Source organism: Mytilus edulis, chromosome 14 (genome assembly GCF_963676685.1).
Source record: "Mytilus edulis chromosome 14, xbMytEdul2.2, whole genome shotgun sequence".
NCBI classification, from domain to species: Eukaryota; Metazoa; Mollusca; class Bivalvia; order Mytilida; family Mytilidae; genus Mytilus; species Mytilus edulis.
In genome coordinates, this window is record NC_092357.1 from 55,610,536 (window position 1) to 55,629,496 (window position 18,961).

The 18,961-nt window shown below is 31.7% G+C and overlaps 1 protein-coding gene across 1 annotated transcript; it reads right to left on the minus strand.

Moving 5' to 3' along the window:
* Window positions 1-6,064: 6,064 nt before the first annotated feature.
* LOC139503595 (uncharacterized) lies at window positions 6,065-18,738 on the minus strand. Its single transcript, XM_071293404.1, has 5 exons — window positions 18,281-18,738; window positions 12,592-12,845; window positions 11,529-11,746; window positions 10,005-10,149; window positions 6,065-9,012 (listed from the first exon to the last, which is right to left on the minus strand). Exons 2-5 carry the CDS (start codon window positions 12,839-12,841, stop codon window positions 6,188-6,190), a joined length of 3,438 nt encoding a protein of 1,145 aa, XP_071149505.1. The 5' UTR covers window positions 12,842-12,845; window positions 18,281-18,738; the 3' UTR covers window positions 6,065-6,187.
* Between the last annotated feature and the right edge of the window lie 223 nt (window positions 18,739-18,961).

Sequence of the window (18,961 nt, forward strand, 5' to 3'; positions counted from 1 at the left end):
GTCTTGATTTTTTTTCTGAACATGTCTTTTATTGCATAATTTTAATGTTCTAGGTAATTTCATAGTATATTTCTTTTTAAAATAAAAATGAAAATCAAATCTGTGACGTCAAACTCCCGCCAAAAGCCAAGTTAGTGTTGGTCATTTTACACATAATGCGAAATTTACAGTATTAGAGCATCAAAGACACAATGTGTGTGGTTCTATTGATAAAATAATGGTGTCAGAACATTCCTGGGGTGTTCTCAGTGGAATTTTTGTATTTATGTAGCATTTATAGGGGTTCTAAGGGGGAAATTCAGTTTTTAGGTCATTTCTCAGAACAATTTTAAATGAAAATTGTATGCAAAAAATTGCAATAGAAACTGTATGGGTACCCCTTTTGGTTTGACTTTGATATATGTGATTAAAGGGAGTATTATCTACAATACAGTGTCCCAGTTTTTGGATAATTTGTTTCTAAATGAATTTATAGGCGTCCAAAGATGAAAGGTGAAATGAGGTTTGGCACCCAGCAGTTAAATCAATATATCTTCTTACTGGAGGCATATATCAAAAATCTGAGACACGGTTTCGTAGTTTGTGAATGGTTGATTAAAGTGATAAAAACAAAATTTTACTACCATTTGACCTGAATGTGCCATTTTCATCCAAGTTGGAAGACCACCTTTTTGGCAATTAATGAGCTATATTTTGAGATTTATCATACCAAAAATAAATTTATCTACAGATTAAGAAGGAGTAACATTTCAACTTTAAAATGAGTTAAAGAATTTAAAAATCCATTGAGTAGTTTGGGAGAAATTAATCTTTAAAGACTGTTGGTTGGAGTCAGAAAAATCTGACTGTAGTGCTACCTTAAGGATGTACTTAGGTGAGGTTAGGTAAAACATTAAGAAATTAAGAAAATAAAATTGATACTATAAGCTGGTAGAGCATTAATTAAAGATAAAGATAAGCTTAAAATATTGATAGGTCATGGACCTTCTTTTTGAGACATTTGAGAGTTAAAATATGGCGGGAAAAGACTGACTCGGACTTTAACCTTATATTTGCATTGGTATTATTTGGGTCTCAAAACAAAAGAAAGGAAATCAAGAATCTTCTACAATTTTGGTAAATGACCATTCATGAGCTATAAGTCTTATATAAAAAAAATGTATGGGTGTTATGGGGCAAAATAGTTTACAATGTATTGTATGGAAAAACACAGAGAAGTCCGAACATTTGACACAAATTCCAAAACCTCACCTAATTACATCCTTAAGCCGAGTTTGTATTTCAAATACCCTTGTTTCGTTGTACAACGTTTATTTTCTATTTGAATGTATAACTGCAAAGTTTGATCCTTTCAGATAAATTGTCCAAGATTGATTCTTCTGGTCTGCATTTCGCCAGTTTTCTAGCATATTCATCAACTGCAGTCAGCTACAAGTTCCAATGGGGAACAATTGCGCCCCTCTTCTTGCCGACTTGTTTCTTTATCATTATGAGGCCAACTTAATATAGAAACTTCCTAGGAAGAAAGATAAGAAGTTAGCAATATCCTTTAACTCTTCTTTCCGCTATATATATATGACGTTCTTTCACTAAATAATTGAAAATTTGGTGACTATTTTGGACGTATTTATCCCATCGAACAAGAGATAAAGGATACAACAGATACAGTTAAGTCGGCATCATATCTTGACTTACATCTAGAAATTGTCAATGAGAGTCGGTTGAAAACAAAACTTTACGACAAAATTGCATACGGGGTATATATCTCCCAATTGATACGATATTCCCGTGCTTGCATTTCCAATCATGATTTTCTAGATAGAGGGTTGCTACTCACGAGGAAGCTAGTAAACCCAGAGTTACAATTTGTGAAGTTGAAATCATCCCTTCGTAAAAAAAATTCCGGACGCCATCACGAGTTGGTTGAGCGTTAATGAATAACTCTTTCACAAATGATATCGGATATGTTCCTGACGTCATAATTACAATCTCCTTCCCTTTCGTGAATGTAACCTACCGAATAAGACTAATTACCGAATTTGTTATAACATAAGCAACACGACGGGTGCCACATGTGGAGCAGGATCTGTTTACCCTTCGGGAGCACCTGATATCACCCCTATATTTTTAATGGGGTTCGTGTTGCTTGTTCGTTAATTTTCTATGTTGTGTGTACTATTGTTTGTCTGTTTTTTCTATTTCTTTTTTAGTCTTAGCGTTGTCAGTTTATTTCGATTTATGAGTTTGACTGTTCCTCTGGTATCTTTCGTCCCTCTTTTAAAGGGAATACTCAAACCCTTCGGTATAACACAAACAAATTAACAATGTTATGACAAAATAAATGACGCCAAGAAAACAACAGTACACAAAACACAAAACTTGAAATTAATTAGCACGAACTACACAAAAAAAAACTGTATGGAGATCTCAAGTGCTCAGAAAGGGTATATCTACCCTCCTCCGCATACAGAACCCACTGTGTTGAAAAGTATCGATAATTCATTCCAGTAAATTATATTCGATGTTATGTGTTTCCGACAATTGGAACATGTTCGTTGTAAAAGAGGGGCGAAAGATACAAAAGGGACATTCAAATTCATAGCTCGAAAATGAAATGACAACGCTATGGCGATTACTCCTTACTTTAAGGTTTGTCATATCAAATAGCCAAGGCTTGGTGCATATATAAATATAACAAATGCAGTTTGAAGTAATCTTGTTATCAAGAATTGGTTTTGCTCAATGTTTTCGGTTGCAAATGTTGCCAAGACTGATGCCTTATAGTTCATATTTTTATGCAAAAAATTTGTTGTCATCGTTAGCTGTTACGTGTTTAAATAGCCTTTTACATTTAGTAGTAATCAACTCCCATTACTATCACCTCCAAATTCTACTTAACAGAATTCGTATCAATGACAGAAGTTTTTTAAGCAATTCGAAATATTTAAAATAGTGTATTCTTAAAGTTAAGAGAAGAGGTAAACAACCATATATACACGTTATTAAAGCAGGAAGTGCATACCTTCGATGAACATGATATATATTCCACCATACAGATGTGTAAAAAACAGATAAAACTACACCTGGGACTAGCCAAATTTCTGAACATGAATTGTTATTGCATCCTGCGGGGATAGTTGTTCCTTATTCTCTAATCCAGAAATGTTCTTTTTGTCAGCGATATTGTGTACTAGTATTTGATGAATTATATATTTTCTCTGTAATCCTGACTTTTTTTATAAACAATGAAATGGTCATTTAAATGCCAGAGTCCATATATAAACCGTATACACTTATTTCATAATAGTGAAATTACAGAACTTTTCTTTGTACTTTATTTGGCCTTTTTAACTTTTTTGGATTCGAACGTCACTGATGAGTCTTTTGTAGACGAAACGCGCGTCTGGCGTATATACTAAATTTACTCCTAGTATATATGATGAGTTTATTTATGCGTTTTGATTTCACATGTACATAACAGCAATATTTATCCAAATTCGGTTACCAGTACAGTCGGATGTAGAATTAATGGTATATTGACTCCGTCAAATAAATATTGATGAATAAAATTTAACGGAAGAATTAAGCAATAGGGTCGAGAAAGTATGGTGGAAGTCTTATTAAAATTACACAATAAACTAGCCTGCAATGGCGAAAGTGAGATAGCATACAATAAAATTGAGAATGGAAATGGGGAATGTGTCAAAGAGACAACAACCCGACCATAGAAAAAACAACAGCAGAAGGTCACCAACAGGTCTTCAATGTAGCGAGAAATTCCCGCACCCGGAGGCGTCCTTCAGCTGGCCCCTAAACAAATATATACTAGTTCAGTGATAATGAACGCCATAATAATTTCCAAATTGTACACAAGAAACTAAAATTAAAATAATACAAGACTAACAAAGGCCAAAGACTCCTGGCTTGGGACAGGCGCAAAAATGCGGCGGGGTTAAACATGTTTGTGAGATCTCAACCCTCCCCCTATACCTCTAGCCAATGTAGAAAAGTAAACGCATAACAATACGCACATTAAAATTCAGTTCAAGAGAAGTCCGAGTCTGATGTCAGAAGATGTAACCAAAGAAAATAAACAAAATGACAATAGTACATAAATAACAACAGACTACTAGCAGTTAACTGACATGCCAGCTCCAGACTTCAATTAAACTGACTGAAAGATTATGAATTCATCATATGAACATCAGGCACAATCCTTCCCGTTAGGGATTTAGTATCATACCATCATAACATATATGAGAAGAACATAATCCGTGTCATGCCAACAACTGGTTTTTGAATAAATGTGTTTAGTTCCGATGCAAAAACCCTATAAGTGAATCAATATTAACGCTAAAATATGCAATCTTTAATGACCTGACAACAGTATCGTAACTATATCCCTTCTTAATAAGTCTATTCAAAGGTTTTTTTAGTTTCTGAGGTAAAATACTGACACCTTTGTGCTTTATAAAGAATATTTCCATAAAAATTGGATGTGAAATACCTGAACGTATAAGAAGTCTGCATGTTGAGCTATATTTACGAATGATGTCCTTATACCGATGATAAAATTTAGTGAATGTTTTGACTAGTTTGTGATATCGAAAACCCTGGTGTAATAATTTTTCAGTAATACATAAATTTCTCTCGTTAAAATCTAAAATATTGTTACATACACGAGCGAATCGTACAAGTTGAGATATATAAACACCGTAAGATGGTGACAAGGGAACGTCACCATCTAAAAATGGATAATTAACGATAGGAAATGAAAAATCATCTCTTTTATCATAAATTTTAATATTCAGCTTTCCGTTAGTGATATAGATATCAAGATCGAGGAAAGGGCAGTGGTCATTGTTAGTATTAGCTTTATTCAAAGTAAGTTCAACAGGATACATTTCATTAATATACATACTGAAGTCGTTATTATTGAGAGCCAAAATATCATCCAAATATCTAAAAGTATAATTAAATTTGTTTATCAGATGTTGTTTCGATGGGTCTTTGCTTATTTTTGTCATACATTGTAACTCATAGCAATACAAAAACAGGTCCGCAATAAGTAGTGCACAGTTAGTCCCCATTGGAATTCCAATAACCTGACGAAATACGGAATCCCCAAAGCGAACACAAATGTTATCTAGTAAAAATTCAAGGGCATATATAGTATCAAAGCATGTCCAATTGACATAGTGTTTTTGTTTATTGCTACTAAAAAATGACCTAAAAGAGATTGAACATATATATTCACATTCTGACTTTTTAAATGCCCATTTAATTAGGTGTGTGAATTTTTTCTTAATGAGAATGTGAGGCAATGTGGTATACAGGGTACAAAAATCAGAACTTTGAACAGATTCAAAATCACCAGTATAAGCATGCAATTTATCAAATACTTCCAACGAGTTCTTGACACTCCAAAAGTAATTAATTCCACTATTTTCGAAGGCCTTATTTGAACAATTTATTATCAAGCATACTCCACACAACAAGAGAGACAAATCTGATAGTACCCATCAATCTCCAAATTTAATGTACACACCAAGAAAAATTATTTAACCTGCGAGGATTTAAATAAGGGTATCATAATACATATGTAATAATAATATACAAATTCAGTAGTTCATAAAAAGAAGCCAAAATATTTCTCACGTTAATCAGCTGTAAAACAAGGTTAAATCCACCATTTTCTACATATACATTAGGAAATTTTGTAACAAGTCAGGAATATGATGGTAGTTTTCTATTCGATTAATGTGTTTGGAAATTTGATTTTTCCATTTGATAAAGGGCTTTCTAATCTGAGTTTTCATTGGGGCTCGGTATTTTATCATTTTTCTTTTTATATGTCTGTCAGTCTCTTTATCATTACTCACAAACAAACAAGGGTCTCAACTGTATAATTTAATTTGTCAAACGTAAATATGACAAAGAAGATGTGGTATGATTGCCAATGAGACAACTATCCACAAAAGACCAAAATGACACAAACATAAACAATTATAGGTCACCGCACGCCTTCAACAATGAGAAAAGCCCATACCGCATATAGTCAGCTATAAAAGGCCCCGATAAGACAATGTAAAACAATTCAAACGAGAAAACTAACCATATCATATACACTTTTCTACATAATAATATTGAAAAATATTAAAAGAAATATTTACAACTATTTCCAATATTAAGTTTTGTAAAAGACGTTATTAATATTGAGTTTTTCGGACAACATCTCAGCAATTTCAAGATGACCATAACCTTTTGCTTTTACTAGAGGAGATTCGTTGTACTTGTTACTGATCAATAGATCGCAATTGTAATTCAATAATAATTTTGCAATGGCAATGTCTCCTCTACAAGATGCTATATAAAGTGGGGTTTCATTTTCATTGTTACTTATATTTACATCACAGTTATATTCTAATAATAAATTTGCAATTTTAACGCGACCGAGTGTTGCCGCAATGATAAGTGGTGTTTGGTGTTCGTTATTATACACATTTAGATCTCCTTTGTGAATTAACAATAATTTAACAATCTCCGTATGTCCCAAACGTGTCGCTATATGTAGTGGTGTTTCATTGTCAGTATTGCAAATATTAGGATTGCAGTCGTGTTCTAACAATTTTTTTACAATATCAGTATGACCTCTATTTACGGCTGCATAAAGGACGGATTCGTTTTCCTTATTTACAATATTGGTATCAATGTTTTTGTCTAATAATAACCTAACAATATCCACATGACCTTCATAGGAAGCGATATACAAGGACGACATATTGTATTCATGTCCAGGGTCAACGTTTTGGTTCAAAAGTTCTTGAACTGTTCTTAAGTCACCGCTTTTTGATGCTAAATATAGGCGCATTGTGTTGAATTTATCTCGAATGTGAACATCTGAACTTAAATTTAACATCAAATCTATGATTTCCTTATAATTGTTTTCTACAGCAACAAACAGTGGTATTTTTGTTTCTCTGTTTGATATAGTACAATCAACCTTGTGCTTTAATAGTTCTTCAACTACACCTATACGATTATTGCACACTGCCCTATCCAAGGCAGTGTCTTCTTTCCAAGTACATCTCCTACTGTGATCAGCATTATGGTTTAATAGTAATTTTACTATGTCAGTATGACCCTCCGATGAAGCTTCATACAATGGAGTAGTTTTAGACGCATCACAGGAAGTTCCATTAGGATCACCTCTGTACAATAAAAGCCATTTTACTATACTTGTATAACCTTTTCGAGATGAAACAATCAATGGACTAACCTTGTCCCTATCACAAATAACATTAGGGTCAGCTTTATATTCTAGCAATAACCTTACAATATCGAAGTAGCCCTCCTTTGAAGCTATATAAAGTGATGTCACGTGGAATCGTCTGATGATATGATGAGGTATTTGAAACACACTGCAATCAAACAGTCCGTCTAAAGAACACTTTCTTTTACGTAAAGTTGCCCAATTAGGACTTTCAACTTCACCTCGGTCGGAATGGTGTCGTTTACTGTTATTATCAAAGTCATGCTGATATTTCAGTTTAACGTTGTTTTGCGGCTTTTGACATATCCAAGTTGAGATATTTGGATTGGCATTATTTTCTAAAAGTAATTTTACAATGTTGGTATATCCTTTATATGATGCTGTATACAGTGGTGTATCACCATTCCAGTTAGTAAGATTGTAATTGATGTCTTTTGTAAGCAACATGGGAACCAATTCACTATAACCTTGGTGAAGCATTGATAACAACAGTGAATATAGTTTTTGTTGTGGCAAATGAGTTAAAACTTTTTTAAAGTCTACTTTTCCTTTAATGTATTCTACAAACTGTTTACGAACTAAGCTGCTGTTTAAGTTTCGATTTGAAAAGACCTTTTCGATAAAACCATTTTCAATATCTTTTAACAATCGGTCAAAATATTTTCTTTCGTTCTTTTCATCGACATGGATGACATCTTGTAATGATACATTTTCAATAGTTTTTGTCATAACTTTCAACAGAAAACGATCACGAATGATATCTGCATCAGCAATGTCAAGAATGAGGTCAAATTTTTTTTCACCGCAAAAAGCCACTAATATGTCAAATACTTTTTCATTGCCAATACGGTAGGTCTCTCCATGTTTCTGAACATACGTCTTTTTAAGATTGTGTATCTCGGACTTGACAACTTGAATTGAAAACGATGATTGCAAATGTAGATGATCAGAAATGTCCTCCAGAAAAATCTTTATTCCTGAGAATTTATTTAATACCGTTTTATGTACACGATTGTTATATACAATGAATACTATTAATGTTGCAATGGTTTTCTGATCTTGAGCGTCAAATAACCTAACTAATTCATTTCGTATAACTTCATCCGGGTTTGAAAAAAACTTTACAATATCTAATGATTTTTGTTTTTGATATTGATTACAAAGAAGCGGGAAGAAAAAGTACTTTGTAATTAAATTTTCATTTGATGTTTTAAGCACTTGCAGATCATGGTGAGATAGAAATATATTTCCAATTAACATTCTCTCTTTTTCTGTTAAACATAATTTCTCTGATATCATGTCACATTCCACTTCCAATAGAATTTTATTCCTTTTAAATAACCGATCTTGACTAATGTGAGTACGACATGATGCTATAATTTTTATGTCACTGCTTAAAACCATCGATAAAATATCGTTTGAGATGTCAATCCATCGATTTACCTTACAAATATCGATGCTATATGTTCCACATGCATCATCAATAACAAACATCTGTTTACAGTCCGGATTAAAATACTGTTTTATTTCTTCAGGATTACACACTGGAATTATATCGTATACTTTGTCATGATGGAACTGTAAAGCAACATAATGAAGAGCAGAAGATTTCCCACAGCCAAATGTCCCGGTTACCAAGACGATATTGTTGTATGTCAACAAATGAATCAATTCTTTTATAGCTCTTGTTTCCACTATCTTTTCGCTTTCCCATTCTTGTATTTTCATCTCAAGAAGTTCTGTTGGTTAAAAAGTGTTTGATTATTAAAATAATTTAAGCAAGCATACATACTGTCTAAAAAGTATTTATTAATATGTTTCAATCTTTCTTTAATTTGTTTATATAATGGTCTAACATGTCTAAATAGTTCATCTATATTTACCACCAGTCTGTCAGCTCTGTTGTTTGGAGTTCTAAACACATTCGTGGCATGATTTGTTCGGCTTTAATCTTACTTGACTAGAACTGCAAGTCTACCTGATAAATTAAAAGTACCTAAAAATGATGTTGACCACCAGAACTCAACCATTCAATAATGATATAGGTGGTCGAGTGGTCTAGCGCGTCGGATACAGTGCAGGTGATTTGGTGTCACGATATCTCAGTAGAATGAGTTCGAAAGCAAATTTTACAGATCTAACATTGTTTGGCTGATATTTGGACGAGTTGTATATATACATTTGTCCTGAGGAAAGTTTTTATAGACTTCAGTGAATGTTATCTCTTATAGAGTGATAAGAAAGGATCTGAGTGAATACAATTGTAGACTTTTTTATCTGTTTTAATAGTAATTTAAGCCAGATATTAAAAGGCCAATGATAATTTACCGATTATCAAAATCTGAAATGATTTGTTATGTAAGTAAAGTGTTGAATAGTTGTCTTAATGTCTTCAATTCAAACCACATTTTAAATTTTAAAAATAAAAGTATGGCGGATACGGCATGTGTGTACGGAGTAAACAGGGTGCATCTTCAGAGTGAGAATATCCCGCGAGGCTTTTATTATCCACCATGTATGCGAATCAAGGCTTAGACAAATCATGAACGCAAAACGATTTTATATAATCGTTTAATTCACATATAAGACTTATTTACGTGTTTAACATGTTTTTAGATCAAAGATATGCCACTTGTTAGTTGAAAAAAATCCATGTGTCCAAATCAGGGTAAATTTGATTTATTTGACAAATTTCGATTGAAAGTCTGAAATACGAAGAAAACATGCTTACTTTGTACACCTTTTGTGATAGAGTCATTAGTCTTTGCAATGTTCCTGATCTCATTTGGTATTTCTTTATCATTCTGATCCAGTTTGGCATATTTTAGGTCATTGCAAGTCTGTTTAAACCGATCCTTACTTAGTCTTTGAATTGCCTGTAAAAATCATTCAATTGACATTGCAACATTTTAGTTTCGTTTGACTTTTGTAGTAAATATTCTTGATATTAACTTGATTACCTCTCAGGTATTCATCTCAGTAGTCGATCTGCAATACAGACACGAGAAAAATACCGTATTTGTCCTAATAGAATCGAAATAATTCATGGAAGCGATAGATTGTTGGAAATTTACACATGGCATGGGCCGTGATATTCGTTAATTTTATCCCTCGCTAACGAATAGGTATGTTTGTGTTGGATCTTACTGTACAGATGCCATGATACATTATAAGGTATGTTTGTGTTGGATCTTACTGTACAGATGCCACGATACATTATAAGGTATCATAATCATGTCGAATATCACGGCCCAGGTCATGTGAAAATTTCCAACAATCTACGGCTTCCATTAATTATTTCTCAATTGAGAATGGTCTGTATATGATAAACTTACAATGTATTTTGTAAGTGTGTTTGTTGTACTTGATTCTGATCTGCATGATCTTTGAGTTTTCATAATACATGGATCGATACCACAATAAAATGCATTTGCTGACCTAAGGAAACACATTGATATGTGAAATAAAACCTAGATAATCGTTAAAATCCTTAAGTTGTTAGTTCCCTAATTTGGAATATTTTGTTTGCAATCCTTTTTAACTTTCTAAACTGTTATGCCTTATAGAACTGTTCTGATTCAAAAATTGCTTGTGTGTACGAAACTTTCTTCTGTCCGATTTGCTTAGTCGTTATGTTTATGTCCATCCTGAAATGTATCTTTCTCATATTCTAAGTTAAACTTTGAAGTGTTTGTATTACAAGTACATATACGTGGTTATGTGCACATTATTTGTTGCGCTTTCTATGCTACAGTTCTAATTCTGTCATCGATCGTCGATTAATAAGATCAATATGATAAAGAAATGTTTTGTAGATTTCAATCCTTATATTGTTTCTGTTATTGTGGTTTTCCTTCTCGAAGTTTCTTTTTTGAGGGGTTCTGGAGTTTTCTTGGTTTTTTTGTGGCCCTTGAACTGTTTTTTTTTAGGCTCAAGGGTTGTTTACTTTTCTTCTTTTTTGTTGTTGTTATTATTTGACGTTATTTTTCAGTAACCCACATAATGTATGTGCCTGTCCTAATTAAGTCATGTGCCTGTAATACGGTAGTTGTCGTTTGTTGCTATGTAACATTATTGTTTTCGTTTATCATTTTTTTTACATTAGTTAAGACGTTACTTTTCTCGTTTTATATTTTATTTTGGTGCCTTTTAAATATGACTACTGTCAATTTGTATCGAGGTATTAATTTCAACCATAGTTTGTATTAGTACATGAGAGATCGTTTAGTATTTCAGTCCTCATAACATAAATTACCTCCGAAATATCTGTCCACCATTGATGAAAATATGTTTCTGATAAGATACCAGTGCCACTGTGCGAAATTGTGTTCCTATAATATTTTAATCTTGAAAGATCTGCACCTTCACTTATGTCTGTCGTCAGAGGTAGAATATCCCCTACTGGTATAGGTGTCAGATGTCTTATCAGACTTATCATTAATGTTAGGTCAAAGGTTGAAGATGAAGTTGTTCCTTAAAGAAAGAAAACAAAAGTTCTGTGTGTTCGCTGATCCCGTGAGAGTCTTTCTCATAGAAAATGAAAACACAAACAGCTATTCAATGTAGTAAAAGTATCTCCTCGTATCATTTTTAGCGTCTTTAAATATTTCAATTGCAGTAAAAATGTTTATCACGATATAGAAGCCCCAAACACCGTCAAAAGACTTAGCAGATGTACATTGACTGCAAGCCAAGTATGCAATCAACTCAGAATTTGACGGGGTAATAGTGTTTTAAGTCGGTGATTGAGATGATGTAATTGATGTCTACTCTTTTACAGTAATAAAAGTTATCAACCAAAAGAATTGCAAAAAAAGTGCATTATTTGATTACACAGTAAAGCATGTTTTCTGTGCAAAATCACTTTTACTACTATATAGAACGATAAATTCAAAGTCAACATATCAGCCTTCTATAGACAAAATGTCTAGAGTAAATTGTTTCTTTAAATTATGCCTGTACCAAGTGAGGAATATGACAGTTCTTGTCCATTCGTTTTTTATGTGTTTTGTCATTTGATTATGGACTTTCCGATTGGATTTTCCTCTGAGTTCGGTATTTTTGTAATTTTACTTTTTGCGGATACTTTAACATTTTAAGTACAATTTCTGAACTTCATTTTTATGTTGATCATGTAAACTTATGATTGTTTTCTATCTATCTATAATACAGTTTTATATGATAAAATATGTACACATATAAACACTTGAGTGATATTTTGACTTGTAGAAATATTAATATAACATTAATACAATATCGTTTTGGATATCCTTATTATACATGTAGTGCAACAGAAACCAAATACATCGTATACATACCTGATTTAGGAAACATTAAGTCCCATTGTATTTGGGTTAAAATATTTCGCTTTTTTAAAGACTCCAACATCTTAAATCTTTCCTGATGTAGTGTTTTCTGCAGTACGTCTGGATGAAATTCTTTGTCAAATTTAACTCTGACTGCAGAAGGGGCAATCGTTATAAGCAAGTTTGCTATTCGTAGGAAATGTATTTCTTCAGATGATATTGTTTTATTAGTTTCTTGTGACTGTTTTATCGATTCTGCCATTATTCTGAAAAATTAAATAACATTTTTCTCAAAGATATATGTTACTTTTATTAAGATTACTGTTATAATTCAAGCTTTTTAACTAAATTGCGTAGTGGTTCACTAAAGCTTAACATTGAAACAGACAGGTATACTGACATGGCTAGAGAATTACGTTTATGCAAATAATATGTGATATGCAGTGTGTTGAAAACGTATACCTCTTTTTTATTAATATGCCTATCAAAAAAATCAATTAGACATAAATGTTTGTCAAAATCCTGTTGTTCTTTGCCTAACATTATTAAATTAAGTATTTATTTAGAATAACGTCTGTTTTACATATTAAGAAACTGTTACTACATAAAATCTGCGTCGTCAATCAGATCAAATATTGTTACTTAATGTTATTTGTTTTCTTATAATGCTTTTGTATGTATTGGTCTCTGCTTTTTATCATTTATCATGTTGCAAATATGTTGTCGTTTCTATATCATATATGTGCTTTTTGTATTCATAACTTCATGTTGGATAAAATGTTATGTGCATATGTATATGAATCAGTCAAGTCATATAATCCGAGACTAACAACTTAATTATACTATGAGAAATGACAATACATCTTTAGATAGTTTTATTATTTAAGGAATGACTGTAATATCTTTTATGTTTATGGAGGAATAACATCAAAAATGTGGCGCAAACGGAATAATCCGCTAAGCGAGTTATTTTAAAGTGTGCGCCACATTTTTTATGTTATTTCGTATAAACAGAAAATATATTCATTTCTGATAATTTAATTTTAAATTCCATTTTAAACCGGAGTAAACCATGAAACAAACGTCACGGTCACATGATAAAATTATGTCTATGAGCTGATAAACAAAACAACGCCAGCCAATTAGAAGACACGTAACATCCAAAATGAAATTATAGAAAAATAGATAAAAAGAAAAGATAATTTTGATATTTCTAGAATTTATGTATATTGATGGACTGTATTGTTTAAAGTAATAAAAAAATGAATATACTTTCTCAAATCATATTTGGGCGTTTTTCAATAAAAGCGTACTTTTCAGACCTAAAAAAAATGGTAAATCAACTTGTCTAAAATTTAATTTCAAGAGTTATTTTGAATACCTCTATAATAGACCTGTTTGTAAACAAAAATTGCAATCTTAAATATTCTTTAAAATGATATTATTTTCATAATTTGTGTACTGTTTCGTTTGGGACTTTTGTCCCCTACGAAACTTCTTCTAAACACATATATTTTTTTCCAATATTAAATGTTTCCTATAGACATTCCAGTTTTTTTACTTTAAAAACTAGAAAAATATCATTTTTTTCTGAATAGGAAAACCATTTTTATCGATAAAGATTAGACAGTACTTCACATATGAAGGTTCAACTCATGTTACGTAGTGGACATTTTGATGCGTTTCGTAGTGGACAAACCCGTTTCGTAGTGGACAAAAAGTTTCGTAGTTGACATCAACCCTATCATATGTTAATAAAAACATAATAAAAATTACATGAAACTAATCCTTGTTATTTGTTTTGCACGAATATAATTAAAAAAATATTAAAAAAGACTGCATGGTAGTGGTAGTGTCCACTACGAAACGTTTTTCTCCCATACTTGTTTCGTAGGGGACCGTTTCGTAAGGGACGTATTTGCATGTTTTATTTTTTCCCCACAATCCCTATATTGCAATAGTTACAAGAATGATTGTATTCATCAAAGCATTTATCAAGCTGTACACTGATATTTTTTTTATAATTTTAAAACCAGATACTGAAGGAGATTTGACCCGTTTCGTAGTGGACATTATCAAAATTACGGTATCACTCTGGTCCATTTAATGTGCTCAATTTTTCTTATCAACAATTTAATTGCCGTTTTAAAAGCATCACTTCTTTTGTAAGACCCTAATGTTTATATCTCTTGCAAACAAAAATGACATTGATTTTATAAAACTGTTTATTGGCAAATTTTAATGACTTCGTTTCGTAGTGGACATTTTGTGAGGGACACACCTTCTGAAATTAAAAAACCTATATTGAAAGCTGTTAATTAAAATATGTTGGCTCTGAACATACTTTTGAATTATTAAAGAACTTATGTAAAGTAAAAAAAACATTTATTCCTTCATTTTTTTACAATATTTTAGAGTATGAATGTTGAACAGGCGGTCTAGGGACATGTCATTTTGGTTGTTTGGGACCATTCAAGAGTCAATATCTTATCAATCCCTCTAAAAATAAACTGCTTCTTTGCTTAAAAGTGTTAAATCTAATTCAATGTACTGACTGCACAAAACATTACTTTCAAAGATCAAACACATTTTTTTTAAAGTGGCTGGGACAAGAAAATACGTTTTTATTGAAACACGCCCATTTATGATATAGTTTTACTTTTTTTCCAAATATTATTAAAAATGTATTTAAAATATGATTTACTTTATTCTAGTAATAAGTGTAAAACTGTTCACTACATTTTTGTAAGTTCTTCACTATTGATAAATGACTGATCGACAGGTATAGTTGTGTCTCAGTTTTGTGAACAGGAATATTTGGAGATTGTCAATATTTATAATGATTTTGAATAATACTATGTATAACAAGAATGTGTCCTAAGAACACGGGTGCCCCATCCGCACTATCATTTTCTATCATATCATTCGAACATATGCACTAAGTTAAAAGTTGATTGTCTTCAACTTCATCAAAATAAAGTCAACATAGATTCCAAGACAAAACAACCTCGACCAAAAACTTTACCCTGGAACGGGACAGACGAACGGACAGATTAAAACACTCACAGACCAGAAAACGCAATGCCCATAAATAGAGCATAAAAAAAAGTTTTTGATAAAATACTGAAAGAACAAAAAAAAATATAGGAACATATAAATACATTTTATATTTTTAACCGAAGTTTTGCAAATGCAAATTTTATTTAAAATTTGTGTATCATCATTTCAAATTGAAGTATAGTGTTATTGTGCAAAATGATAGGCATAATCGAAAAATGACTATGCAATGAAAGATGTGTTTTATATTTTAATTATAAAAGGTTCTGATAAAGTTCGTATACACCTTATCGCTAATCCCGGCTGACCCGGCGGCTAGATTTTTTGAGGCATACAACAATCACTTTTCCATTGTGGCGTAAGATATTTTGTTTTATGACGTCAAAATGTTGCGGGAACCTGTGTGGTGTCCAGTAAAGGCGGACAAATAGCGATAAGGTGTATTGTTCACAGGTAGATCTATCTGTTTTCTTACTTGAGGCTGATATTTTGCTGTGAAAGTGTCAGCCATTTCCTTATTAAGGGTCGGTGTATTGAATTGTACTTGTATGCGCTTGGTTGATTTATGCTTATTTTAGTTTATTTGCGATATTTCTAATCGAAACATTATTCATTATCCATGAATTAACAACGTTGATTACTTGAGAACATTCTATCATTTCATACTTTGGTTTAGAAAAGTTAATAATTCAGGAAGGGAAATAATCATTTTTTTTTGAGCTTTTATATAGCTTTGTACAGGTTGGGAACAACCCTCTATATGATGTGTTTACCTTTATAGAGAAATAATCCTTCTATAGAGGGATACAATTTTTTTAGGCAAAACAAGGCACATTGGCATTCTCTCCTTATTATGGCAGTAACCTGCAACACTTGATGCACCAATTGATGTGCTTAGTTTAATATGCACATAGTATATAGATATAGGAAGATGTGGTATGAGTGCCAATGAGACAACTCTCCATCCAAATAACAATTTATAAAAAATTAAACCTCCCCAGTTGACTGAATATACAATCAATTGTTTACCATGATTGAAAGTTGTAATGATCAGGTAAATTCTGCTTCGTTATGCCTCACTAAACAGAATTGCTATTGTAAGATTTAACATAGTAGTTAAAGGACAACTGTCCCTTTTGTTGTTGATCAGATAAGTATACAAAAGATTGCAAGTTCTGTCACTTTCGCAGAAAACTGGGCATCTCATTTTTTGAGTAAAGTGTAATCATTGATGCATATAATGCTCTAGATAATAGCCAGTATAACTAGAAAATGACAATCTGTCCTATTTTGCTTTAAATCCAGTCTAAATAAAATTACCCCTCTATATATATAGAAGGATTATCCCTCTATAAAGGTATAAACACCATATAGAGGGTTTGTTCTCAACCTGTTGTATGACTTAATGTTTCTGATGCATTCAATTGATATTTATTTATTTTACAATGTTACTAGTAACACGTATTTGTCTTTATGTAGAGTGCATTATACTGCAATGTTTGTGCAAATTCATGATCATATACTGTTCTTTATATAGGTATGTAATAACATAAATGTGCATGTCTTAAAGTTGATGTGTTTCCCTCGGTTCTAATTAGTTACACGGATTTGTTTTCTCTCGATCGTTTAGTGACTTTTGCTTAGCGGTATACTCAAGTTGCCTTTTTTAAATGTGGAAAAGAATATATAAGCTTTGTCTGTTGTTGAATTCTTTTCATTCATTTTTATTGAATGTCAACATTAAAAGAAACAGTTGCGAAAGTCAGAAAAAATGTACGTTTATAGATTTAATGGTAACTGTTTGGATGTTTGTATGAATATTTTTTACAACATATAAAGTGAAAAACATTCAACATGATATTATCCACATACGTGAAGGATTTTGTTATTTGCGGTTAAAAAATATGTTTTGTGTAACTAAAAGTAATGATTTTTTATTTCACTAAAAAATATTAATTTAAGATATTTTGATTGTATCAACTTGCTTGATTTTGAAATAAAAATTTATGATGGATGCACGTCATTGTATTCCCTCTGATAGCCTCTGACATTCTTTAAGTGTTCTGTACAGCTTACGACACGTCACATGTTATTCCTGATGTTGTTAAATTATAATATTAAAGAATAGATCTATATTGCTGGTGTAAGATTAAACAATTTCAGTGGTTTGTATACATGTTGACTAAGGTTTCCTCTGAATCAGTTAAAAAGATAGATATATAAATATTATATTGTTTGTCATCAAGAAACATGGATATAGTTGTTATTTAGTAATGTGTACGATAATTAAGTTTTACTTGTAGAATTAGGAATTCAGAAGTAAAAATCAGTACAGTCGAGCAAGATTTATATAATTTTCTGACTTTTAACGGTTTGTAGTGATAACAAAAATAACATTTGAAACATTCTGAATAAGGTTATGCATGATCAAGGTCTGAATTGGGTTTACAGAATAGAGAAAAATGATAAAGAAAGTAAGTGCAGAAATGCAACAAAAAAAAAGATAGACCACAACAGTTAAAATGGTCTATATGTATAAACAGTTTAAGAATACAGCTCAAAATGAAATACCACCTCTCGGTTATGTTGAGCATGGTTTAACAAGTTCAAACATATATCTACTGTACATGTTACGATCACTTACCTGTTTTACTTTTGTATGTAATGTATGTTGTTTGTCGATAGGTACATGACACACAGTTGCTTATTTGAAAATATCTTATTCTATTATCTTATTAATGTCTAACTCTTGTATACTCAAATGTACCACAGTACATCAAAACTGACAAAAAATACATCACTTCCTGTTTCTTCCTCGTGCAATTAGTATTTGTTGCAAACACGCTATGACAATGTTTGAAGTAGTCATCAAAACAAGTATTCTCTAGAAGTATTGTAAGTAAATTCTTCATATTTCCACCATTTTACATTTTGTCTCATTATGTAACCATGTGCTTATCAATAAAGTATGACAGCCCCATTTAGGAACGGCATCTATTTTTATCTCAGGTTTATTTTTCAAATTATGTGAAAGTGATGTCTATTTTTAAACACAACATATATATACCTTCTAAAGTGTGACGGGTATAACCTCGAGGAAACGACTTGAAACATTTACATTGTCTGCTAATATTTAAATGTTAATTACATTTAAAATATTCTGATGTAGATAAAATTATGGTAAGTATTATTGGATCCAATAGTCGATAGGAATTTCTTATTTGTAAATAACGGTCTTTTAAATTATATTGTTACTAGAACACACCCGCGAAATCGCGGGCATTCAGAGCCTAGTTTAAAGTATGTAAAGTGTTGTTGGGAGAAT

What these genes read in the sequence shown, in the direction of transcription:
- LOC139503595 (XM_071293404.1), bottom strand. Translation starts at nt 12,841, where the DNA reads ATGGCAGAATCGATAAAACAGTCACAAGAAACTAATAAAACAATATCA. An exon ending in CTTAATGTTTCCTAAATCAG is followed by an intron (nt 11,747 to 12,591) that starts GTATGTATACGA and finishes TCTTTCTTTAAG; the next exon opens with GAACAACTTCATCTTCAACC. An exon ending in GGTGGACAGATATTTCGGAG is followed by an intron (nt 10,150 to 11,528) that starts GTAATTTATGTT and finishes TGATTTTTACAG; the next exon opens with GCAATTCAAAGACTAAGTAA.